The sequence below is a fragment of the Manis pentadactyla genome, chromosome 11 (genome assembly GCF_030020395.1).
Source record: "Manis pentadactyla isolate mManPen7 chromosome 11, mManPen7.hap1, whole genome shotgun sequence".
NCBI classification, from domain to species: Eukaryota; Metazoa; Chordata; class Mammalia; order Pholidota; family Manidae; genus Manis; species Manis pentadactyla.
Window position 1 is genome coordinate 41,008,268 of NC_080029.1, and position 27,552 is coordinate 41,035,819.

At 41.2% G+C, this 27,552-nt stretch overlaps 1 protein-coding gene across 2 annotated transcripts in view; it reads left to right on the plus strand.

Annotated features, from left to right (window-relative positions):
* The window catches only part of RTN1 (reticulon 1), a 222,266-nt gene that overhangs the window by 122,750 nt on the left and 71,964 nt on the right, over window positions 1–27,552 (plus strand). For both annotated transcript variants that reach the window (XM_036919213.2, XM_036919217.2), the window contains one exon: window positions 1,530–2,285. In XM_036919213.2, the coding sequence (XP_036775108.2) occupies window positions 1,530–2,285 (756 nt within the window). The remainder of the gene's footprint in view (window positions 1–1,529; window positions 2,286–27,552) is intronic.

The window sequence follows — 27,552 nt, forward strand, 5'->3', positions numbered from 1 at the left end:
AGGCCTTTGCAGTCTCTGTTCCCTCTGCTTAGCAAGCTTTTCCTCTGGTTATCTTCTTGAGACTCCCTGTTCCTCAGGTGTTCTATTCAGGTTACCCTCTGAAAGAGCCCCATCCTGTCTATCCTATTTTAAATTGCAAGCTCATCCCCACCCTGTCCCAGCACTTCTGGTCCCATTACCTTACTCTACTTTTTTATCATAGCACTTAACATCTTCTAACATGCTATATACTTTACTTATTACATACATTATTTGTGTTTTGTATTCTCCCACCAGAATATAAGCAGAGCTTTTGTTACCCATTTTGTTCACTAATATATCCCCAGTGCCTAGAAGAGAGCCTGACACATAGCATGTTCTCAATTAATGAAGAATGAATGTTGTATGGACAAAGGATAAAATTAGTTCTTCTTTATGGAGAAGTAGACAAATCTGAAATGTTTCATCCTCACAACCCTAAAGCAGATTACCTAGCCATGGATAGTCTGTCCCTTCCCCTCTCTAAATCCCTCCCACTGACCTCAAAACTTTGGAAATGACAAGTAGTTCTTGCTTACAAAAGGGCCAGAGAACAGGATATTCTAAACAAGGCCCTGCTGTGTGGCAAGGGAGACATCAAGCTCCTGAAAGCTGTTGTCATGGTGACCCCAGGTAGTCTCATCCAGGGAGAGAAATAACAGCAAGATTGCTGGTGAGGATTTCAGGCCATCTGGATAAACATCAGACAGAAGGCAGACATTCCCCCAAGGGATCTGGGGTCACTGGAGTTTTGTTCTTCTCAAGAGGATTGGAAGGGAGAAAAAACAATGGCAGTGTGGGCTCCACCATTAGACACCCTGCAGGATTGTGTGTCATGGTAATCTTCACAGCCTGTTTGGTGCAATTGGCAAAAACTGTCTTCTGTAGCTCACCTCGTTACACTTTTACGTATTGACTAAAAAGAGTAAACGTATTGACTCTTATGGGAAATGTAAAGCTCAGAAGTCAGGTTGAATTCAAGGAACCCAATTAGCTTTCTTTGTCTTATTGAAATCAGGGAACATGAACAGCAACAGGCAGGGAGTAATGGGTGATTTTCAGGTTTGTTGATAGTGGTGGGCCAAATCAGGAAGTTATCCAGGTCAGATGATATGATGGAATCTGTGAAATTGGAAAACTTCCCTGAGAGAATGGATCAGAAATTAAAACCATGACATCTAGAATCTCTGCCACATTGAAACAAAAAACCAACGGAGGTGCAATTACTAAGAAACTGCTAGGTCACTTTTTAAAATAACCAGATTAAGATAAATAGGTATGTAAAACACTGATTAATTGGGCCGTACAAGTAATTAGCCTTTTAGTTTAGGTGGCCTGTCTTTCTAGCATAGGCCTGGAAACAGACTATTTTTGTGCTAATGAGTTATGTGTTTCTCAAGCAAGGAGAAAATATCTCGCCTAATGGAATTTGTGTTATTTCTTCTCTTTCTGTCCATCTGTCTGTCCGTGTGTGTGCCTCTCTGGCTCCTTTCTGCGCTGTGGAACGACAGAACCATCTGCCGCCGAATCCCAGGGCAAATGCAGCATCTCCGAGGATGAGCTGATGACTGCAATTAAAGAAGCAAAGGGGTTATCCTATGAAACCGCGGGGAGCCCACGGCCTGCGGGCCAGGTGGCTGACAGGTCCGAGGCCAAGGCCAGGGCTGGGCTGCCGACCATCCCCAGCTCCCTGGACCACGAGGCCAGCAGCGCGGAGTCAGGGGACTCGGAGATCGAGCTGGTGTCCGAGGACCCGCTGGCCGCTGAGGACGCGCTGCCCTCGGGCTACGTGACCTTCGGCCACGTGGGCGGCCCGCCACCGTCGCCGGCCTCGCCGTCCATCCAGTACAGCATCCTGAGGGAGGAGCGCGAGGCCGAGCTGGACAGCGAGCTCATTATCGAGTCGTGCGACGCGTCCTCAGCCTCGGAGGAGAGCCCCAAGCGGGAGCAGGACTCTCCCCCGATGAAGCCAGGCGCCCTGGACGCCATCCGAGAGGAGCCTGGCGCCCGGGCGGAGGAGCGCGCGCCCAGCCGGCGGGGCCAGGCCGAGCCGGGCGCCCTCGTCACGATCCCCTCGGCTGCTCCCCGCACCGGCCCGGAGCCGCCCTCTGGGGACGGAGCCCCGCACCCGGCGCCCGAGGGGCCCGCAGCCCCGTGGAAACCTGCGGAAGAGGCGAGTTTCAACCAAAGCGCCGTGGCCGCAAAGGGCCCTGGGCCGCAAGAGCCTGGCGTCGGGCCCGCACTGCTGCTTCTCAGTAAGCGAAAAGGTAAAGTGACAACTTTCCTGGCGGAACCAGCCCTGTCTGCTTAGTGGTTTTTTCCCCCTGAGTGCTCTGAGGTATCAGCCGAGGGGCGGTTTAGGCTCAGCCCTGTAGTTCTGTCCCAGCTGAGCAAACAGCTGACCAGAGAACAGTTCCGAGGCCGTGAGGAGATGAGGGACCCCAGATGGCAGAATCATGGACCCCCAGCAGCGGCGCTGCTTGAACCCAGCATCCCCAATAATGAGCGGTTGTTGTGCCTTCTAAGATACCCTGAATGGAGAAACCCCAGGAGAAATCTTGAGTCGAAATACTCAAATCAAATGCAGGAAAAATGGAAGTCATCATTTAATCTTCCAGACAGTGTATTTTTGGAGCCTATTCTTCTCCCCAAATCATTCATGACCCTTGACTGAAGTTGTGTTAATGAAATTTAGGAAAGGAATAAAAGAGGTGAATGGATTAGGCCCTGTGTAGTCTAGTTAGTGGGCTACCTTGAGTGAAGGGAGAGAACCTCTCCTCGGCTCCTGGGTGGAGGACATGCACGTAGAACTTTAAAACAAATCGTAAACGCACAAATTTATTCAAGGTGCCTTCCCACCCCTCTCCTTTGCTTTTGTTGCTTTAGAAGTATTCTGCCTTTTGGGGATAAATGAATTCAAGGGTACACCCTCCTTGCTGTGTATATACTAACTTCAATGATGTCAGCAGTAATTAAAGTGCTTCATATAAAAATAGAGGGCAAAAATCTTTCTCACTGTGGCTTTCTCATTAACTCTTGATTTCCAAACTCTCTTGCCTGAGAGTTTAAAGTGTATTTAGTGTGTGCAATAAGGAGATATTTGATAACATTTTAACAGTGGGAACATGTATTTGTTAGGTGAATATTAAAACTAATTTGGATTTGTTTGCCACCACTGTGGCTATGATGGGACAGGTCCCTGAAGCTTGCAGGGAGCCTTGGGACACAAATTTAGCATGAACCACCTTCCAGCCCTGGTGGTCCTGAAGCAGTATGGCTTGGGTCGTGCTAAGCATGAGTTCTTATCACTCTGCGGCAACAGGCATGCATGTCTGTTTTATCCCTGACTACAGTCTCTGAAAAATGTGTCACTGTGTGCACAGTGCTGTTCCAATAAATTTATTCTCAAAAGTAAATAGATCTGAAGGCTAACAAGGAGAAAATGGAATTGTGCAGGCCCATTTCCCTCCCTAGTAAATTTGCGACAAATGTGACAGCTGGGAGTGACTGAATGACCAGCCATCCCATGAAGAGCTAAGGTGATAGAAAACTACAGCTGTGGAGGCAAAGGCTTCAGAATATCTATTTTATGGCCACTTCTGGTGTCCTCCTAATCTCTCTGCAAGTTGCCCATATGGCTTGGACCCTCTGCTGCCAAGTTTAGGTGCTAGAGAGGAGAAAGTGGCAGTCTTTTCAAATGAGTAAGGCCTGCCTGGGTGAATAACCTCTGCTCTCTGCACAGAGAGGTCCTTTGAAATGCAGTCTGCTACTGAAACTTACTGCTCAGTCGCAGGATCTATGAAGAGAGTCTAAAAAGCTGTTCTGAGGCAGCTAAGCCCTGAGGTCCTGGGCAGATGACTCAGTGCCACGAACATGTTATTTGAGCCTTAGGGTTCCTTCTGGCCCCACCCGCTCCATCTCAGCAGGTGAGAGGTTCAGTGCTGCCCAGCCTCCTCCAGGCTGTTCTTAATCACTGTCAGCGGACAGTGGGGTTGTGCTCCTGGCACACAGGACTCCTTTCAGCAGTGAGGTCAGGTCAGCTTCTGTGGTTTCCTGCCTTTGCCACTGGCAGTGTAAATGCATTCAAGTTGGGATATTCACAAGCCTGCTCATCCCTGTGGCTCTGGGGCCATGCTGCTGAGGCTAAGTTTCAGAAAGGCCCAGGAATATTTCAAATAAGGTTTGGCAAATATGTGATGGTGTTACAGCATGTACTGCCCAGGAGCACCAGGCTTTACATGCATGTGCCCTAACAAAGGCTATTTTGGGGGCTTTCTCGCCTTTCAGAGACCTCTGCTGCTATTGCACTGGAGACAGAATGTGGAAACTTGTCATATTCCCGTCTCCCTCCTCTCTGCACCTCTGAACTCATGCTACCCTATAACTCTGCTCCCCAGCACCTTCCAGGATGGCCTATTAAGAACATCAGACTGACAGCGTAGTTAAGTTTTCACTGCTGCTGCAAGGTTAGCCCTTATTGTTAGGAACATCTGAATGAAAAGCCAATAAAAAACTCTCAATAAAATTCTAACACCCAGTATGGTGTGTGGTATTTCCCAAACCTCCTTGATTGTGGAATCTTTTTTATTAGAGCATGCCTTGGGGTTCAGGTTCTAGGAAACAGTTTTTGGGAAATAGTGGTCTCTTCATATTCACTTCCATTTCCTGCATTCTGATTACTTTCCAACTCAAAAGTCTGCTGCCTGGACCAGCTGCGTGGATATCATGTGGGAGCCTGTTAGAAATCTCAGGCTCCATCCCAGACCTACTGAATCAGAAGCAGCATTTTAACAAGACCCCCGAGTGATTCCACTACATGTCAAAGCTTGAGAAGTGGTGTTTTAGACAATGGCAGTCAGCTCTCACATTCCTACCTGAAACCACAGGATTCAGGTCACCAGTGACAACCTCTTGCCGCAAACATGGCCTCTTTTGATTTTTCTTGTCCTTTCTGGTAATTTAGTGTCATACTGCTGACCTTTCCTTAAAACATTAGTGGGAAAGTAATGTATGTTCATAATCATAAAATTTAAACTGTACAAAAGTGTAAAATAAGAAGTTAAAGTTCCCCTACTCTTCCATCCTATTCCTAATTCTCAGAGATAACTACAGGCTTTTGTTCTGTTTTGTTTTTCTTGCTCCTTTCAGAAATTTTCCTTAAGTATTGGTGCATATACAATTTTTTACTGCACGAGTAGTAGCACATTGAACAGTTTTATAACTCATTTCATTTACCAGTAAAATAGCTGCTCACAGGGACATTATTCCCTCCTTCCCAGAACTTTTTCTCCCTTTATTTTTCTGATGTTTCCTGTTCTTTGTTCTCCCCTTACTCTTCTCTAGTTTCTTTTGCTACCTTCCTTCCACGCCAGCAGTGCAGGCCCCACCCCCTCCCCCCGCCCCAGTCCTCTGGCTTTGGAGAAACTTTCTCTTCTGAGCTCTAAGCCTCTTTCCCCACTGTCAGTTAGCCATGTGGTAGACCCCCAGATTCAATACATTAGTGTTTGTCAAAACCTGCTCCTTTCCTTTCTCTATTCCCTTCCTGAGCAAATGAAGGAATGTCATTCTGGCATGGCTTTGGTGTGAACATTCAAATCAGGTCTGGTTGTGAGTAAAGACTAGCCTGAGACAAAATTAAAAGTATACCCGGACTATAAGCACTTCAATGGAAGTCTTGTGGTAGTGTTTGATTATGAAATTGTCACCCAAATGATCTGGAATGTTCTTAATATTTGAAAGATTATTATCAAAAGAAGAATACAAAATGTAAAAATTCGCTTTGTGAAACACTCAAGAATGCATCCAGTGACCCCAGTTTGAGAAACATTGGTTTAAACCAATGGTTCCCAAAGTGTCACCTGGGTACCAGGTCCCTGCAAATCTCCTGGATGATTGATTAAAATTGTAGGTTCCCATTCTGCCACTGCCCCAGAACTACAGAATCAGAATGGGCTGGGGTATAAACCTGCACTTTAATAGGCACACTCAGGAGAGTTTTGGTTGTAAACAGATGAGCTAAGCAGCCCAGACCTGTAATAAAAAAAACACCTCGGTGAGCATGCCCTAGGCATATGTTGTTTTTTTTTAATTAGACTGAGGTGGCACTCAGCCGTTTCCATCACTTCCTGTGCCCTGCAGGGCAAGTCTCTGCACCTTCTCCCTGGACATCAGCTGCAGCAGCCTGAGCTTGCAGGACTCAGTCCCTATGGCAGGGAGAATCTTATCTCGTCCTTGGGGGAGAGAGGGATTTGCAGGAAGACTACCTGGAGACCTTCTCTAATAGACCTAGCATTTATGATGTTTTCGTTTTTCATTGCTATGTCAGATATGGCTTCTGTCTTAAAGGATTTGGGAGAAAACCAAAATAGGTATAACCCATCTACTTTTCTTCCTTTACTTATAAAAGAAAGTCGTCGTACTCTAATCCCATTTTGTTTGCTTCCATGAGATTAAATTCATAAATCAGGCTGTAAAGATTCTAGGAAAGTCTCTACCTTTCACAGTGCAGATTTCAGAATCAGCCTGAGCACTTATGCTAGGCATCCAGGAACAAGGCTGCCAGTAGCCAGCTTACCTCACTCGTTTTTCCATCTGAAGCACTCAAAAGGTTAACCTTGTCCCATATTGCATATTGATCTGTGCTTTTTAAATGGTGGCTTCAGGACACTGGGCAGGTTTCCTTCTCAGCCTCGGATAGAGTTGCTCCAAATCTTGGTGGCCCCAGCACTTATTATTTCTAGGGATAGAAATTCTTGACATTTTATTTGCAGGGTATGTATATAGATCCGAAATGATTATTGTATCTCTGTAATATTTCAATGCCAATTCCTTGGGACATGATAAACTCCATTTTTCTAGTAAGTTTTGCCTGGGCATAGATTAGCTCATAAAATGGATTCAAGTTAACCTGGACCTTGCCTGTAGAAATAAAGTTCACAGATGGCAAACATGATGGTGCCTTTAGGAAATAATGACCCTATTTGATGGTGATCCTGATTCCCTATCCAACCCTTTTATTCCTCATGTAAATCATCCTCTATTGTGAATGTCATCTTGTGGCTTGGAGGATATAATTCACTTACTTCTAATTCTCAGAGCCAAGAATCCAGGGGATTCTCCAGCCTTTAATGTGCTAACCTCTCTTTCTTTAAAGTCTGAGTGGGGTACTCATAGATGTGTTCTCTTCACTTCTGTATTTTATCTTTTTGACCCACAAAACACTCCTGTAATACAGAAAGAAGTAAATTTTAGTCCAGGTTATGCCAGCCCTGCCAAAGCAAGACCTTACTAATTCATTCGTACATCCCTCCTTTGGTTCAACTAATGTGGTGCACTACATGCCGGACTAGTCAACATAGGGACGACCAAGGCAGACATGAACCTGCCCTTCATGGGCCTTACCCTGGGGTTGGGGTGGGGGAGTCAAATTTAAAATGAAATCAATAAAGTGATATGTGAGAGAGTGAGTACCTGGTGGTGGTAACATTTAGATAAGAAGGTCAGAGAAGGAGGAAACTGAGGAGTCAGCTATGGCAAGAGATGATCAAAGAAAAACAATAGAAAATGCAAAAGCAAGAGGCAGGAAAATTCTAGAAGATGAAAAAAAAAAGGACTATATAGCTCTATATAGCTTACAGGGTGGTAGGCAAAGGGGAGAGTGGCAAGAAATGGGATTGGAAGGTTGGCAGTGCCCTTTCATGCCCAGACCAGGGTGCAGAGTTTGGTCTTTATCCCAAACACTGCAAGAAGCTGCTGAAAGATTTTTCAGCTAGGAAATAACATGACATGCTTTGCATTTTTTAAAGGTCACATTGTCTGCTATGGGGGAGAGGATTGGAGAAGATAAGTGTGGAAGCAGGAAGAGTGAGTAGGAAGTGGTTGCAGTAGTGCCGGAACAGGGTGGAGGTGACTGGGAGAGGGCGGTAGCGGTGGAGATGTAGAGGAGTGGATGGATTGATGTCTGTTCTGGAGCTTGACTTCCTAGGATTTACTGATGCATGGGATTGGCAGCAGGGGTGACTTTATTCCCAATACCTCTCAAATTATATTTCAGTCATAATGATTACAAATAGATGCAAAATTATTTACAATGGGAAAAAAATAGCCAAAACTTCGATGCTGTTTTATTAGTCATTGAATGTATTTTTTGTGTCTGCTATTGGAAAATCATTCATTTGGGTTATGATGGTATTGAAATATTCTCTCACAGTTTGAGCACTGTATCTAGTATATTTCCATGGCCAAGCATCTGAGAGTGTAATGGTCACCACTTACACTTAGGTGGCCATGCCATTTGGGTGGCTGAGCCTGGAGCTAGAATGAAGGTTAAATATGGTACCTGTGGAGGTTAAATAAGACATGTGGTAAGATAGGCAATTTGGTTATTTAAATAGTTAGATACAAGTTTGGCTAGGGCCAGGAACTCACAAAAGCTGCAGAAAGTCTCAAGTACAGTCCCAAATGTGAACCAAAATTATATTAACAGGCAGAGAGCAGAGGTTAAAGTCAGAGAAAAGGTAGCTTTAAGGTAGACACTCGAACTGGAGTGAGATGGGGACAAACACACCACTAGATCTAGTTATTTGAGCTCAAGACCGCAGGTGACCACGATCTTTTTCTGTGATTACTCAGTTCTTCCTGAGTCAACACTACTTCTATAATGGTTCTTGGTGTTAAATGATCTAGGCCTGAGATGGTGGTCTTCTGCTACCAGGTAAAGCTTTGATTCAGAACTTTTCTCCCTCCTTATGGAAATTGGGTACAGGAGCTGGGGGCAGGGAAAATGGATTAGAGAGACTCAGTGGAACCATATGATTTTTCTAGACAGTGTTTCTCAAAATGTGGTTGGTGGGCCATTTCCATCAGAAGCTGTTTGTTAAAATACAGATTCCTTGGCTCACCCCCGGGTCTCCTAGGGAGGGGCTGAGGAATCTGCTTCATTAAGTAGCTCCCCAATGAGTCCTAGCCACACCAGAATTTGACTGTGTTGAGGCTAATCTCTCAGATCTGCCAAAGAAATCTTTGGCAGGTTTTTCCTCTGGTGCTCCAGCTTTTTTCCAGGGCCTGAGCCAGAAGCCTGAAAGTTGAATTTTCTGTTAGGGATTAGATGTGAGTTAAAATGGTTCGTGTATGGGGCTTAGAATAAAATGTTAACTCTGAGGTTTCCCCCTCCTCCGGGGGGAAGTGGAGGGAGGTAATGTGAGCACAGCCTGGCCTTGCCGCTCACTCGGGAGGAGGCTTCAGACGTCTCGCCACCTCACAAAGCCTCCAGACCAAAGACCTTGAGAGGACATGGCAGGAGCACAGATGGCTAACCATTCACGTTCCCAGAGCTTGGGGCCTCCTGCATCAGAGGAGTCCTCCAGGTGACCTCTGTCCATAGCTTGGAAAATTCATGGGAGAGGGAGAAAGTCTGAGGGTGGGGTTGAGGTATGCACTGCCAGTCACAAATGAGGAGTAGCAAGCTTGATCTTCTTGTATTTGATCAGAAATTTCACTACTAATAATAAATAATTCAGTTCAAAGCTGTGTATTTTGGCAAATACAGAATTCTGGCTTAACTCATCCCTCTGGCAGGTACCTCGTTTTCTTACAACTCTTGGCAGAGCACTGAAATCTTGGGGGATTTATCTACACACAAAGCACTTGCAAAAGCAGAATATGTCTTCCAAAGCTAATTCTTTTACTTCCAAACTCATTTTTGTTTCCCTCCCCTTAACATCTCTAGGAGATTTGATTCTACGTCTAAAAACGCAGAGGAAATCAAGCCGAAGAGTGGCTTTCATGTTGATTATTTCCGCTCATTGTTAATGTCTGTTGCCATCCAGTGGTTGTGATGAAAATATCCAACCTCTGCTTTTTACCCTCATTTCAAACCAACAAGATTTGAAATTTACAGATCTCCTGGGTTATGATGCAAGAAAAATGTCTTTGAATGATTTTACAATGTCTTTGTGGCTGGACCATTTATGTTGGTGATGGTCATTGAAATTATCATCCATATTTTCCTTGGAACAAGCACAAGGATAGAGTTTCAAAAAAAAATAATTTCTAAATGGATAACCTCATTTTTATCAGAATTAATTTTAAGCTACGCCATTTTGCCTCTACTAAAACATAAAATATAATATGATGTAGAAATTTATGAACCATAGTTTCCTACTAATTGAAATTTTTGGATCAATGCCTCATTTTTAAACAGAAGTCAAGGTTGAAGTATAATCAGTTGTGCTAGGTGATATCGCAGGAATAGAAGAACCAGGATTGGAAATAAGGTCTCCCAGTTCTCATCCAGTGCCCCTTTCCAACTACATGGATTTCTAGGTAGTTGACTTGTTTAATGAGAAAATCCAAATGTTTTTCTCTGTCAAGTTGCTTCAGAAGTTGAAGATTTAAGATTTAGTATCATAAAGATATATTGATATAAATAGGACTTTTTAAATGGTATATAATATGTGCAGCCAGTTCAAGTGTATACATTGTTAGTCAGCTGGAAATTCAGTTCAGTTACCTGGAAAGGATTCAATTGTTTTTTTAAATTTTATGTTAGCCAACTTATGGTTGAATCAATTTTACATAGGGTCATAGTTTTCTCAAATGTTGGAAATAAAACCTTCAGTAACCTGATTCTAGATAGTTTTTTTTACAAGTGGCCTCACTGTCAATTTGTCCATTTATTTTCTTTTTCTTCCCTTTGTTAGGGGCCCACATTTTTAGGTCCTTTCTTATTCCCCTGATAACAGAATCTTGACATCTTGGTTAGATTTTACATATACCACAAAGATGTGCTCTAATTCTAAAGCCAAAAATCTTGGCTTTGACTTTTATTTCTAAAGCCTCTCATGGTTTACAATTTGGTTCCTGTGGAGACCACACCTTTCCCTGAGATCCCAATAGTGTGGCTAAACACATGAAAGGCCTTGCTGATGGAGAAGTCCCTGAGCCACAGCCTAGAAGCTGCAGGCAGAATCCTCTGTGAAGAGAACACTTCAGATTTCAGCCTTACTGTTCACCTGTCAGATCTGGACCAATGTACCTCTAGGATGAGACACAGATCATTCACTTGAACTGTAAGTTCTCTCTCCAACTGTAGATGGTATTTGCCCTTGTAATTTATATGATGCCCATTTTATAACAGGTAGAGGTGGGTACCTTTCCACCACATTGACACTTCCTTGTCCCTAGTATAGAGTTGTTGCTGGCAAGTGTCTGCTCAGACTGGGACTGCATTTCCTAGCCCTCTGGGCACCTAGTGAAGCTTTGAGCCTACTTCCTCCCAATAGGATGAGAGTGGGCTGGATGTGGGTCACATCTGGCACAAGGTAGTGTGGATGTAGCTGTGCCTTTTCCTTTTCCAAGGTGCTAGAGTAAGGGGGTGACAAAGGAGAAGGAACCTGGGTCCCTGAGTGATGACCTGGAGGAAAGCTGCCTGCTAATGAATACTCACATTGAGCTACTAACTTAGCCCAGAAGAAATTGTTTCCATGTTAAGCCACTGAAACTTTGGGGTTATTTGTTACTGTAGCCAGTTCATCTAACTAAGATAATAACCCATGATACAACACGATGCTGAGAAAAATTTGTAGGTAGAATGTATATAGGAACATATGTTCCATAATTGCATAACTTTGTGTCTTGCTTCTCTATACCTTTCTCCTTTGTACTGTCCTTTGCTGATGCTAATTGGCTAGAATTACTGATAGGATAATTCTGAAGACATTAGAAAAAGACCATCCTATCCTCAAGATATTTTATACTTAATGCAATATTGTCATAGCAACTGAACAAATCTTTAATAACCACAAGGTGAGTAGCTAGTGCCCTCTGGAGTTGTGCAAAGTAAGAAGCCCAGGGGGTGAGTGTCAGGCCCACCAGACCAGAAACACAAGAAGTTTCTGTGAGATAGACCACTGGGAGAACTGGAGAAATCCCTCTGTCGAGGACTAGCCCCAGGCAAAATTGGAAAATAGGCCGAGTATCTTGGGATCCCCTACTTCCCAACCACTCATGTATCCCCAGCCTCAGTGCTGTCCTTCACCTACTCAGGGTGCCCACTTTGGAGCCCAGTGCTCCTGAGCTGCCCTGCTTCCCTTGTAAATCACACATTCCCTGTATCCTGTATCCTTGGAGTCTTTCACGCTCTCTTTCTAAGAGAGTACTATACAGGTGTAATTTGATACACTAACTCTTTTTCATGTGCTAGGGGGCTAGAGTGTGATTCCTCTGATGCAAGAGATCTCCAGAATGCTCTGAAGGAACAAGCCACCTTAGGTTAAGGCTGGTCCATGGCTTTAATGAGTAGTTCCTCAGTCCAAGGCTCCATTCTCAGTGATATGTGTTCTGAAACACAAAATATCAGAGTCTTGTATAAATGAGAATGCCCATTTATCAATTTACACTGGGGACAAACCAGAGGAACTCCATCCTAATGTAGAGGTCAGCTCATTGTTGCCCGGTGAGCATAGAATTGGAGCAAAAGGGAGTGGCTTGTTTAATTGGAAATTTCCATCACACTTTGGCAACCTATAGACTGTTCTGTCCTCTGAACACTCCAAGCCTCAACTAGAGTCATAGCAGCTGCTTCCTCAGCCATGCAGGAGGTTCTTTCCCCCGAAGGGCCCCTTGTCTAGATTCCCCTTCTTTAGACTGTACATCATTTTGAATGTATATCTCCATCTTCACTGGGACAAGGAATCCTGGGTTTGGGTCCTAGTCCCACCACTTATTACTGGCTACATGATTTGGGGCAAGTTAACCTGTCTACACTTTGCAATTTTTTAACTATTCAGAGGGGAGAATAGTACCTGCATCATAGGATTCTTGTGAGGATTAATAGAGATAATTTAGGCTAAGTAATTACTCTCTCATTTTATTACTTTTAAATATTTATGTTTATATAATTATACAGTGGCACAGGGGCTTTGAAAGAATCTAGTCCAGTTACTCATTTAATGCAGTAATTCTTCAACATGTTCTTTCAAAAATTTCAATTAATAAGTTTACAGGTTTCCTTCATATGTCATAGTTTGATTGGCTGTTTTCCAGTGAATTATAAGAAGTTGACTTAATTTCCCTAATAAGCTCTTTCCTAAGCATATTGCGGGACAGGGTTGCTCTGGGGAGGTTTCCTAAAGCCAGTTGGCCCAATTTATCATCTTTTGTTGAATGTTCTTTTTCAAAATATATATGCTTAGGCTCCACCCTAAGTATCCCAAAGTATAATCTTTGGTATAATCTCTGTAGATGAGTACTTTTTAGTATCTCACAGGTGATTTTAAATGTCCATCCAGGGTTTACAGCTCCTGAGTTAACCCTATCTGTCATGTGTGGGCTCCTGTTATCTTCAGGTCCATTTATTGTCTCTTCCCAGGCTCCAGTATTCTGTACTTTTTTGGCTCTGTCAGGCCGTACTGCAGTATAAATCCTTTAATGGTGTAACACAACAAACATTTATTTCTAGCTCACACAAAATCTGATGGGAGTTGGTGGGGGTTCTCCTGTATCCAGTTACCAAAGGATGCAAGCTCCTTCCTCCTGTGCCACTGAGGATGAACATATGGCTCCCAGGCTGCCATGCCAGGTGAGAGAGAGCTAGAGGGGTACACTAGCTCCTCAAAGCCTTCTAGGATGCAAGTCACTTTTGCTCATGGTCCATTGGCCAGAATTAGTAACACGAGTCTCCCCTGATGCATGGGCACACTGGAAATTTGAAGAGCATCAAGTCCTTATCAAAACTTCATGCACAATAATCTCCTGTCTTAGATCTTCATAGCACTTACTATCACCCAATATATTACATGTGCAATTTGCTTATTGCTTGTCTCTACCACATAGACTCTAAACTCTTCTTTAAGACAGACTTTCATTTGCTGTTGTATCCCCTGTGCCTACAATGGTGCCTGGTAAGGAGTAAGGATGCAATAAACATCTGATGGATAAATGAATGGTGACTCCAGATGCAGAGTGAAGCCATGTGTCAGTGTGTTTTATAGCTTGTGCTCTTTTCCAAGAACTCATTTAAGTGTTACTGAGTCCAGTGTAAGATTAAAGAATAATAAGCCAATTAAGAAGAGAACACTGCGTGTGGATCCCCTACTGTTACTCATGAAGAACAGCTACCTCTTGGCTGCGCACTCCTGGAGTGATCAGCTCAGGAGAGCACAAATGGAGTCAGCAGAGAAAGATGCTTTCTGAGGCTCAGCTGGCATAGCCGATAATAGATTTGAGTTGACAAAGCAGAAGGTGACATCATTGTAGGCCTGTGTTCAGCCTTTCTTTGCTGAGCCCATGGAATTTGTACAAGACCAGTCTATTGCAACTTTATAACCCCTATAAAATTGGAAAACTTTCTGTAGCAAATGCTTCTTCTTGTCTTGAATACAGCAGAACCCAATTAAAACAGAAGGCTTGTTATTAAGGTTGGCATAGAGACAGGTGTATTATGTAGGGATGAAAGCATGAGCTCTGGACCAGCCTCCTGGCCTTCCAAGGCTGGTTGTACAGCAAGCCCATAGAGCACAGGCCATGCCCCTGAGCTCCAGCAGCAGCCTGCCTTCCTGTGTACTCAGCATTCCTGTTCCCCTGGGTGGGAGGACCTGAGTGGGCTGCTTCATCACCATCTGATGTTCACCTGTCCAACTCACCTCAGGGATATTATTCCCCCTCATCAACATTTAACTCAAGCCCCCAACTCTGGTCTTACCAGGCCAGGAAGATGGATTTCTCTTAACACAGAACAACGACCAGGGCAGTAGCGGTGTTAGCACAGAGAACTACAAGGGCTACTTTCTTTTAAAAGGGACTGAATTCATGGCAAACTTGGAATACTGCAGGCTCCTCTTCCCCAAAGCTAATTTTACATACAAAGAAGATTCCTCCCTGTGATTTTTTTTATGGAAAGCTACTCTCTGAACAATTCAAATCTTAAAAAATATTTGAAATTATATTTAGGGGCAAAGCTAAGCTACACTCTCACAATGACAAGCACAGATTCATTCCTTTGGAGTGGACAAATCAAAGAGTTTGTTTCTTACACATAATGCTTCAGATGATGCCATTTCTCTCAAAAAGCTCTTCCATTTTTGTTACATCCTTTCACTTATCCGAAGTGGAAATTAAGCTTTGGTGTGCTTCCAGTTCAGGGCAGTTTCTTAGTTGGCTGGTCCCCTACAGGCCAGCACACTGGCACCAGGCAGGGGGCAGGATTTATGCAGAGCTGCTGTCCCCATCTAGGATGGTTTCTTGTATTGTCTTGCTTGCTTGGGCATTTTGCTTCATATTCTTTGTCCACCATTTTCAGGACTTCAAAAATAATTGTGTATCAACTCAGTCCAAAAACCGAAATAAGGTATTTCACAAGCATTGACAAAGAATTATCATCTATAAAATTGTATGTATTTTAATCACATATTAAAGAAGACAAGGTTAGGGCTGTCCCCCTAACACACAAAAAAATACCTAATTCTTATCTATATGAAAATTAGTACTCAAGGTTCTATTTTTTTTCAAGATACTTAAAATAGATTATTAATGAAAGGTGCATGCATAAAATAGTATAATGAACTTTCAAATATAGATCAACAAAATTTAATAATCATTGCCACTTTTTCACATTTGTTTCATTTCCTTTGGGGGGGTATATATTAAAATTAGGTCACAGCCATCAATATATTTTACCCCCAAAATGCTTCAGTATGCATCTCTAAAACTAGGAACATTTTCTTATGTAACGACAGGACCAGTATTACATCCAATAAAACAAATACCTTTAGCATCATCTAATGTCCAGTTCATATTCAGATCCCCCCAAGGACCTTCATAATTTATTCAGTTGTTCACTTCTAATTAAGCAATGAGCAAATCTCTCAACTTCTATTTTTCCACTATAGTGGCATAGTAAGAACATGGAACAGTGGAAAGTTCCCTTGTTTTGTGTATTTTACGATGATCAGATATACTTCCTTTTATCCCAATATTTCATTCTGGAAATTTTCAAACATACAGAATAGTTGAAAGCATTCCCCAGTGCATACCAGCTTATATGGTTCTATTTTTAATTATTTCCCTGGCTTACTGGGGTGACTGGAACTTGATAGTCTCTATATCTTAGAATCAGTGAGAAAGTGAGGATTCTATGGCTTCTTTTTGGGTGGAAGCCATAAATATTTGCAAAGCAGATGGATAATACACTGATGACTTTGCATGGTTTATAATCTTGAGGGTATCTTCTCCTCCAACTGGGTAGCTCATGCCAGCCTGTGAGTATTATTAAGCCTGACTTTCAGTTGACAGTATTTCTCTGGGGCACCCCCAGAGAGCCAGGTGCTGCACTGTGACAGCGACATCACAACTGTGGGTTAAGTGAGAGAGTGAGTGACGAGCTGCCTCGTCTAATACTGAAATAGTTGGAACAGGCAGTGTGTTTATACCTTATGCAATGTCAGTTGTATTTCAACATTACCCAAAAATAGCATGCAAAGGTACTTGGAAAAGAGAAAAACAAATCTGGTTTTTAAAGTGTCTGTCTGAGTGGTGTGCCGTTGCTATGGAGATCAGAGAAGCAGATTTTCATGGCTCCACCACACTGAGCTTGCTTTTGAGCAGATTCATGACACTGTAGGCCTTTCTTCCCTCTCCTATTCTGGGTGGTTTGTTAGATATAACCTTGCCTGAATAATATGAACATAGCACTTGTACGAAAGCCCAGTAAATGCAAATGCTTGGAGTTGTTTTTAAGCAGAATGATTTAACAATACAGGATTTGTTTTTCATCTGTGTGTTTTTAAATAGACTGGCTCCCCTGATCAGTGTTAACATAGAGCTCAGCTTGGAGCATAAGGAAATGTTAGTTTAATATTTTAGTGCCATCTGCTGTAAGTTTCACGGCATTCTATCCCATCTGGCTTATTTGTAGCAATTCTCCACCCTCCAACCCCCACCCCACCTTTTATTTTAGTCTCAGTAGAAGGCAGTGAATCTCTTTCCAAATCTTTAATACTGATTGGCTCTGTTTCTTCCTACTGATCACTGGATGAGGCTTTTGTTAAAGGAATATGTTCCCTTTGCTCTAGGTGTTCACTTCCCGAAGGCTTCTGTCTCAGTGTAGTGGGATGTGTGCGTGCGTGTGTGATAATTATCATGCCATGAACACATTCCTAGTCCTCTCTTCTTTCTCTCAAATAAAAGCCTGACTTGTGGTGCATGAACATTTGTAAATTCAGTAACATCACCAAATAAATAATTATTGAGAACCTATTATGTGTCAGGTCTTTCCTAAGCACGGTGGGTTGTGGGGAGAGAGGAGAACAAAACAGATACCCTGTTCCCATGGATTTAGTTAATGAGGGGGATTAACAATATACAAGTAAACACATATATTACACTATTATATAGTGGTAAGTGCTGTGAATTAAAAAAATAAAGCAGGCTAAGGTGAGCTATTTTAACTAGGATGGTTAAAGATAGACGATGGCATTCAAATATTGCAAGGGACATCTTTAATGTGCTAAGATTGCTAAAAAGGACAGTATGTGTGCCTTCTAACCGTGTGCCTTGAGGCTTTTAGTAAAGACAGACTCATCTTATTGTTAATTAGTTATCTTTAATACTAATCAGATGCATTATACCAATGAAAAACAAATCTGTCTTTAATAGCTTCAGACAATGTCTGCTATTGCTGTGAAATGGGGTGGACCTTGGACTTCGTTATTTCAGCACATGATTAAAGTACTTATCTGTGTCTAGTTCTCTGCTGGATCCCATGGGTAGCAACAGAGAATTTGAAGTCAGACCTGTTCTCCAGGAGCTGCTTTTAACTGAATACTTCACCAACCGTCAACCTATCCAGGGGATAGAATAAATGCATATGGAACATTTAAATACTAACACCAAGTACTGTTATGGTTGACTTTCACTACAAATGCTGTCAATCTTAAGTGCAATATGGATATTGGATTTCAGAGGAGAGAGAAGTGTTAAAATGTCCAGTGCATTTCTCTGTCTACCCACTTTGAAGATTAGTTTGAACTGAACTTTGAGCCTCATGCAGGTTACTAATATTCCTGTTATTAGAAACAAAGGAGATTCTGAATCAGGTAGTCAGAACCAGGAACAGCTCATGGGGACTTTTGTGTGTATTTGCACACACACGTTCACATGTTCACATGTGTACATTCTCATTCACTCATTTGTTCAAGAACCAAATCTCAGGCATCTACAGCATGTTAAGTGACTAGGCTGTGGCTGGAGAAGCTGACATGAATAAGACCCAGTTCTTGCCCACAAGGCACCTGTAGGGACATACATATAAACAAATTCATGCAATCAAGTGTCGTAGGAGCAACGAAAACAATCCCTGTCTTAGCTCTGTCTGTGCTATTGATTTACATTGCTGTGGTTGAGATGTTTTATGAGTATTCTGACCTTTCTGTGCCTATTTTCCCATATCTTAAAAAATCTGGAACAGAAAGAAGTATTAGCAGACTAATGATATGATTCCTATCCTTTCCTTACCTTAAGAAGAAAGGTTGAATGAGGTGATGACAATATTTATTTGGGCTTACTGGGAAATGAGCCCCATACATAGAATCATTGTTTTAATAGCTTGAATGGCATTATCAGAAGCTGTAGTGCTAGTACACCACTGGAAGAGAAGCAAATAAGGAGAATGCATTTTCTCCATGTTTTCTTCTTTATACAATTTATTTGGAGTTACTGGATAACTTTAGAGACTGAGCCCTCTGTACAACTAATGGAAATGCTCATCTCAGTAGAGGCTGATCACAGAGTAGCCATGGGGTGGGTGCTGTACTCACCCTGAGCATGCAGTACTCTCCTGCCCTGTGCCTGGGAGTCTGTGGTGGCCTGCATGGAAGCAGAAGTAAAGCTGAATTTGGAATTAAAGGGGGAGGCTGCTGAGTGTCTTATTTATCCTCTATTCTCTGGAAACTTCTAATAAGCTTTCTCTGGGCATAAAGGAGATTTAAGCCCATCCTTTATCCTTACTGTTTATAAAATTTGTATCCAGTTGAATAGCACTTTTAAAAGCCAGGGAAGTTTTTGTTGGGCTAACTGAAAGCTGAATATGCTGCTTTTGCTGAGTGTTAATATTGATAATACAGCTCTTTTTCTCCCTTCCCCCAATCCAGTATGCTCACTTGGCATCAAAATAGTATTTTTCTGGTCTCTGGTGCAGCCTCGGTAAGAGGTGAATTTTCCTCTGTATCACAGTAATGGTGCAAAGTGGTAGCAGCAGGAGTTAAGTCCAGCTCCAGGACCAACACTGGCTCTTCCCAGATGCTGTCACTGCCATTTCCATATCTTCTCTCCTGTCCTCTCTCTCAATAGCTGGCAGTTGGATTGTTTCTCCAGTTTCCTCCTGTACTGTCTGCGCAGGACAATGCTGAATTCGAAGAGGCAATACCCAGCCATCACGCCATTTAACTGTAGGGACACCCGGTCAAGGGAAAAAAGGACTAGTTGTATAGATTCTATGATTGAGCCTTTGGAGCTCTGAAAGCTGACTCTTTAGGTGCCAGCAGTTTTTCAAAGCTTTGACTAGTTCTATTTCTCCTTCTCCTGATGGCAGACCATACTGTACCCACTGCTCTTTCATTCCATCCATACAAAGACATAAGGAGTACTTTGCTGAGAGGGAGCACTGTTAAATATTGGATGGGAATTCTTAACAATGTTGCATAATCTTCTCAGTAGATCTTTGAACCTGGCAGAGATTTGACTATTTAGGGATTAGAATTCAGGGATTCTTATACTAGTACAAATATTTGTATGTCCCTCCCCAAATTCATATGTTGAAATCCTAATCCCCAAAGATGATGGTATTAGGAGGTGGGGCCTTTGGGTTGTGCATAAGAAACCATTTCCTACTCCAAGGTCACAAAAATCAGTCCTATGCCTTCCTATTAGTTTTATAATTTTACCTCTTATATTTAGGTTTTTGATCCATTTTGAGTTAATTTTTATATTTAGTGTGAGATAGGAGTCCAACTTCATCTTTCTGTATGTGGCTATCCAATTGGCCTGGAATCATTTGTAAAAGGACATTTCCTGTTGAAGTGTCTTGTCATCCTGGTAAAAAATAAAAATTGACCATAAAGGTAAGGGTTTATTCTGGACTCTCAATTCTATTCCATTGCTCTATATGACTAGCCTTATGCTAGTACCACACAGTTTTGATTAATGGAGCCCTGGAGTAGGTGAAATCTGGAAGTGTAACTCTCCAAACTTGTTTTTCTTTTCATTATTTTGGCTATTCTGAGTCCCTTGCCATTTCCATATGAATTTTAGAGTAAACTTACCAATTTCTGAAAAATTGAAATTGATAGGGATTGCTTGGTCTTTGATAGGAATCCCTTAATAGGGTCTGCGTTGAATCTGTAGTTTGGGGAGTATTGCCTTTTTAATAATACTAAGTCTTTCAGCCCATGAACATGGCATATCTTTCCATTTATTCAGGCCTTATTTAATTTCTTTCAATAATGTCTTGTAGTTATCATTGTATATATCTTGCAATTCTTTTATTAAATTTATTCCTGATTACTTTATTCCTTTTGGTGTAATCATACTACCACCTGCTCAACCACATTCATTCACTTACATATTTTCTTTGGCTTTTGTGCTACAAGGGCAGAGTTTAGTAGTAGCAACTGAGACCATATAGCCCACAAACCCTAAAATATGTACTGTCTGGCTCTGTACAGAAAATGTTTGCTGATCTCTGTTCTAGAACATAATTTGTTTTCAGAAAATGCTGATTCTCTTTTCTCCTTCAGAGATTCTGTGTGGTAAAATAGAAGAGGAGTCAGAGTCACTTTATTTGATATTGAGAAATACAAATAATATTGGATGAGTTTTGGAGGTAGTAAGACCTAATAGTTCAGATCCAGGTCTAAATCCCTGGCCATCACTTTCTCTATTTGATCTCTTTGAAATTCAGTTTCTCTTGCTTGAAACTTTAGTTTCCCTTTTTTATAAGGAAAGAAAGCAACTTGCTAATGTCATATGTAAGAGCAAATGTCAAAAATGTGACCCAGAACTCAGAACTTCTACCTTTTTATCCATTTTCATTTTTACTACTTGGAGGTTAAATCTCTGACCAGGAGATATAATCTAAAAGTTGCTCCTTCCCTACTTGCCACACTAAATTCTTAATATCAGCTTACTAGATAAGCCTTTCCCACTCACAGTATTTTTCTAGCTTAATTCTTAATGCTTTACAAAAAAATTAGTTGTACTCTGTTAATAAAATGGCAGCTATTATGATTACTCATTTTCTCTAGTGGGACATAATGTTAGAAACGGTGAAGTATTGAGAGAATATCTTCTTTGGAAGTAAAGGAACCTTCCTTTTTATTTAACCTGTGTGATCAAACTGCTCAGCATGAGAATTTCTGGGTTGGAAGGAACCAATATGAAAGACCATATGAATATTCCCAGTGATGGGAAACTCACTGCCCTCCAAGCTGACTTTCCATCCATTGCCAATTCTGAAATTTATCTCACATGTTGATGCTACTGATCCACTACTCCTATTGTATCATGTAGGACTATAAAATAAAAGATAACTATCATACTAACCTTGAATTTTTGCTCTTGCAGACTCTAAATTTCCATTACTGTCAAGCAACACATATTGATTTCAAGTCCATGTACCATTTATCTCCTTTTGTATGCTCTGTAGTTCCTCCAAACCCCTTTTCTGAGTGTTATGCCCCAAACAGAACATCTTTCTGAGTAGTGTGTGAGCTGGATAGTACATTCCATGGCAAGAACATGGCTTCCCTCACTGTGGACACATAATTCCTACCAAGTCTGCCTGTGGGCACATCACCCGTTTGTCAGCTGCATCACACTGTTGGCTTGTGTTGAGTGTAAATCCTCTAATACCCTAAAGTTTTTATTTATTTATGTAGCAGTCAGCTGCATTTCCTCTATCTCCCATTATTGTGGTTGGCTCTTTGGGTGGAAGAACTAGACCTTATATTTTATCTCCGTTAACTTTTATCTTATTGGATTAACCCCATTTTTCTAGTCTGTCAAGATTTGAGAGGATTCTTTCACTCAGTGTGTCTGCTGTCCCTGCCAACTTTTCATTATTTGTAGGTATGATCACTTGCTTCCTACATGTCAACGATGAAAGGTCTGAGATTCCAAATCCTGTAATGGGCTATTAGAAACTTCTTTCCAGATTTAAATTCAGTTCCACAAACATTTATTCAGCATATCTTGGTAACAGACTGTACTTGCACTGGGAATTCAATGATAGATAAGATAGGAGAGTCATCTCAAGCAAATCATCATTCTATATGAAAAGAAAAACAGCCATACAAATAACCATGATATCCAATGGTGAGTACAATAACAAAGAGATGAGCAAGAAACACAGACGAGAAGCCAGCAATTACCTGGGGAGTTAGTGATGTGTACCTAGACAAGATGATATTGGAGCTAAGTCCTGAAAGAGGAGGAGGTGTTTGTGAGAAAGGAGAGCCTGATTGCCATTCATTAGCCAGCATTTATTCATGGAAAAAAGACTTCTATTTCCCTGAGAGTTCTTCCCTAGAGGAGCAAGTAAGACCAAAAAACTGAGACTCTACCACTATAAATTATGTTAGCCGACCTAACCTAAAATCGAGAGTATCCAGTGGCTTCTTCACAATGCTTACAGCTGTCACATTCTTTTCAGAACAAGCAGTTCCATTTAAAATTTTTCTAGAGCTTGTGTTTTCCAGTTCTTTGCCCCTTGGAGGGTGGTTAGGAAGGTCTAACTTAGTGTCCCTTAAATTTAGGGCCCAGGAGCCAAGAATAGGAAATCCTGAAAAATTGTTTCATGATGGCCTATCCTTATTGACCTGAATCTCTGTTTTATGACAGATTTATCCATCTTGGAGGAACAACTCTTGTCCAGATTAAATCCTCCAACAGCCAAATTATGGTAATTTCTGGCATTTCCACCTGGTATTTGGGACCCCTGAGACCCACAGTGGACTCCTCACCTTTGTAGAAATTTGGAAATTTGTTGCTGACAACAAATGGTTTTGTCACTGGGCCTGCCAGCCCTGACCCCAGAATCAGCTCGTGCAGCTGTAGCGAATAGCACTTTCCGTTTAATAGCTCTGCAAGGACAATCAATTCAGCAAGAGATTTTCTCCTTTAGAAACCAAAACAAAATTAAAACAGCCTGTCTTCTTTCACAACAGGACCTGAGGATATAAAAGCACTTGTCCTTTTATTAAGTTATGCTGCTGCCCTTTTAAGTGCTGTCTTGGTCCAGGAATGATGAGTGGCCTGGGCAGAAAGCCATCCAAGGTAATTCTGCTGTGGGCCAAGTCATTCATTTAGTCGGAAATGTCCATGCCATTTAGCGATGATCCTGCAGCTTTTCAAAGCAGTCATTCTACCTGCTGCCTCAGCATAAAGGCACAGGACCTTGTCCACTGCCAGGCAGGTACATGCAGGTATTAAATTGCTGTTGACAATAGAAAAGTGGAGAAGTTTAAAACTTAGCTGAATTGCTGGAAACTTAGCTGGATAGTTGCTCTGACTTCAACAAAGTCACCTGCTACATCTGTTTGAATCTCCAGGGAAGTCAAGACTAAAATGAGGGCCTCCAAAAGCAAGATTTTCAAAACAGTGTTCATTTTCTGATACCTTGCTATTCTTTGTAGCTTTTATTATGGCTTTTAATTACATATTTATCCCTGTAGTCATTCATTAGTGATTGTGTTCCCAATAGAGTATGAGTTCTACGAGGGCATTGACCATGTTTTCTCATCATTTATATGCTCAGCAACACGCAGTGTCATCCTCGCCCCGAAGGAACTCAGTCCAGTAGGAGAAATAAGACAGTTACTAGTTGCCTCTTCTACCTTTGCCTCTTGAGCCCACAGCCTGGCTTCCTTGGTTCTGCACATACTGGCCAAGAGCTGACTGTTCCTGGAGAGTAGTGCCAATGGTGGAGGTTCTTAAGGGAAGGTGAGTGCCAGAGAAGAATCTTCCTTGGATCTCTTGGCTTCTGGCCAACTCCTATTCAGAGGCAAATCAGAATGCCATTTATGGACATGTGTCTGGGATGAGAAATAGTGGATGTAACTCAACATATACGTTGTCTCAACCTCCTCTTTGCCTGTCATTTAAACAACTGACAGGGAATTCCATCATGCATACATTTATTTTTTCACTCATTCAATAAACATTATTAAATGCTGATTATTTGCAAGCCCTAGAGTAGGCACCATATGGAAATAAAGAGTAACTAAAAATATGAAAAACATACCAGCATTTCCTTTCTGGCAGTTCCCTATAAGGCTGGGGGATAGTATACTTATGGCTATCAAACTGGAAGGTTGACCAGGGTGACTGGGAGGATTTACCTGCTTGAAGGAGGTGTACATGGTGAAAACCGAGAGTACCTCCTCATTATGTTTCACCACTAGTCTGCCACCCTTTGGCTCTTTTCACATAAAGGCTGGTTAAGATTGCTGCCCCTCAGCATCCTAATCCACAGTCAATATATATACTGTAAGATTTGGGACTGAGTCAACATATAATTTGAGTATTTTTCTATGGACTCAATCTGTAAAGAGTTAGAATTTTTCTGAGATAGGTAGGTAGGTAGGTAGGTAGGTAGATAGATAGATAAATAGATGCATCAAGATATACCAAAATAGTGCTGAAATAAAGTTAGATTTAGGGATGAATAAGAGAAGTCAGGTAATATTCCTCAGAGGGAAAAATAAAGAATTATCTTTATATAGATAAAACTGATGGTAAATTCTTTAGTCACCCTCTAAGTCAGTGAATTCTTCAGCTTTTTCCAGTTTTTAACAAATAAGCCCCATATCTCAGTGGCTTACAACAAGAAATTGTGTTTCTTTTGCACATCACATTAGGGTGTGGCTCTGCTTACTGTTGGGCTCTGCACCATGTGGTTTTCACTCTGGAGCTCAGGCCGAAGGAGCAGTCTGGATGCAGGACATGCCGTTCTCCTCGTGCAAGGAGGGAGCAAGAGCACTCAGCCAAGCCACACAGTCGCGCTAAGCTTCTGCTCAGATGTGGCAAACGCCATGTTCCTTGACATCCCAGTAGCCAAAGCATGCCACATAGCCAAGCCCAGAGTCAATGGATGGGTAAGCAGGATAAAAGAAAGGAAGGAGCAAATAAAGTGAGCGTGTAATTATACAGTCTACACAGTCAGCATTAGAATTGTGGTCAATTCTCATTGGACTTGCTGGCATTCCACTACATTGCTATAAAAAGTGATGTTCTGTAGTGAAAACAACTCAACTGAAAATAAAAACCTTTTAGTTCGGTGTACATTGAGGAGATCTTTGAGGCTTTAACTTATGCAGTGCTATAGTTGAAACCTTAAAGAAGAAACATAACTGTAATCAGATCCTTTTGATGCACACAGCGAAAGTTCTGCGTTAAGTTTCCTCCACAATTACTGGGATTGATCATTTTGTAACAAAGCAGAACCATTCTGATAGGCCTCCAGGGGAAAAAAATAGGTCAACCATCTCTGAACCATCCCAAGGTATGCAGTTGAAGTATACATAGCTGGATAATGTCAGTGTTGAGTAGATAATGAGTAGAGATGTAAATGATCCAAGAAACTATTTTGTGTTTTGATCATTATTTGAATAATTTCCACATCAATGGCTATTGTTAATATTAGGGCTACATACTTACTTGAAATTTATAATTCAGGAATTTAAAAAGTTTAAGTCAACATTAATCAAAGTATCTTTCTGACCATGATGAATGTTATCTAGAAAATGCAGAAATGTCCCATTTTAAACTAAACATTGACATTGCAGAGAAGTTAGCTGTGGATCATTGCAACAGATGCATCACTAGTATAGTCATTCATTCCAAATGAAGCAGTTAATTCAAGATCTGAGAAAATATGTTGCTGTTCAGAGTATTCCGTATTATTTAAGACATTTCTAATATGCTATTGCCGTGTTGGGGTGACCATCTGGATAAGATTAATCTGATCAGGTGTTGAGACATGAGACAACAATCAACAATGATAAATGTTGATTAAGCCTAAGGGTCTACAAAGAGGCATACAAAATGGATTTGAATATGTCTATGACTGTGAATACACTAAATCTTTTAATCTAGAAAACTCAGTTTCTTCTTAGGCACACAGATAAAATAGTTGGTATTGATATGTGGCAGCAGTTTTTTATTCATGGTGAGTGGGGAAAGACACCCCTCAAATGCAGAAATACAAGTTTATCATGTTCTTTATTATTCTGTCTTACTCAGTCAGTGAATGGCCCCTCTCTTATTTTGTTATTTGATTTTATCCCTTCTTTCTGCTTGCTTACTCCCATTCCCCTTCCTTCTGTCACCACTCTAATGGGATTTGTATGCATAAACTAGATGTTTGGTATATGTGTTTTTAATTTTAAAAAGTGATATATTATGCTACAATTCTCATTGTTTCTTACTATTTCTACTTAAACAATGTAACTAAGTCAGTGAAATATGTGTACCTAGTTCATTGTTCCCAATTACTGTATAATATGTCATTGTGTATTTCCATTAGATTTCACTCAGCCATTCCCCAGTCCCTGAGGATGAACTCCTGTATGACTTCCAGCCCCCCACTAACATCCATATACAATCCTGTTGTAAATATTGTACATGTGTCTTCTTATAAACCTATGGCAGAATTTCTAGTCTATACATGATATGATGGGATTGCTCTCTTATTAGGTATTTGCATACATAATTTAAATACTGCCAGATTTTTCTCCAGATTGCTTGGATCAGTTTATATTGCTACCAGTCAAGCATGGAAAGGTTTTATTTCCTCTTAACAGCCCTCACCATTCTTGCCAACATTTGATATTATCTGAATTTCTAACTTTGGTCAATCTGACAGAACTAGGAAGATCTCTCTCTCATTTTCTTAATTACTATTAGAGTTGAGCATCTCTTTTTATACTTATTAGTTAGTCAGTCTTCTTCATATGTGAATTGGCTAATTATATTTGATTTGCCACCTTTTTGTTGTTTATTCTCCTTCATATTTGTCACCCATTTGTTAATTATGTTGTGCTCTTTGTTGTACAGAGACCCTTATTTTTATGTAGTCAAGTGTACAAACTTTTTACCTTGTGTTGTGCTTTTTGGTCCATACTTAAAAATAAGAACAAAACCCATTTTTAAGGCACAAACTTATTTCCTTGCATTATCTTTTACCATCTAGACTTACCTTTACATTAAATACTTAATCCATTTGTATTTTACCTTTGAAAACACCCATCAGTTGGGAGTCTAGCATTCTTTCCTTCAAATAATAAAGTGATTTTCTCAATGGAGTTTATTGAACAATTTATTCTTACCACAGAGATCTATGATACAATCTTTATCATATATCAAGTTTCAATTTCTGTGGTTATCTGTGAGCTCTTGATTCTCTTCCATTGATTTGATTTTCTGTTCCTGTGTCAGACCACATTTTTTATTATTATAGTTTAGTTGTTTTAATATTTGCTAAGG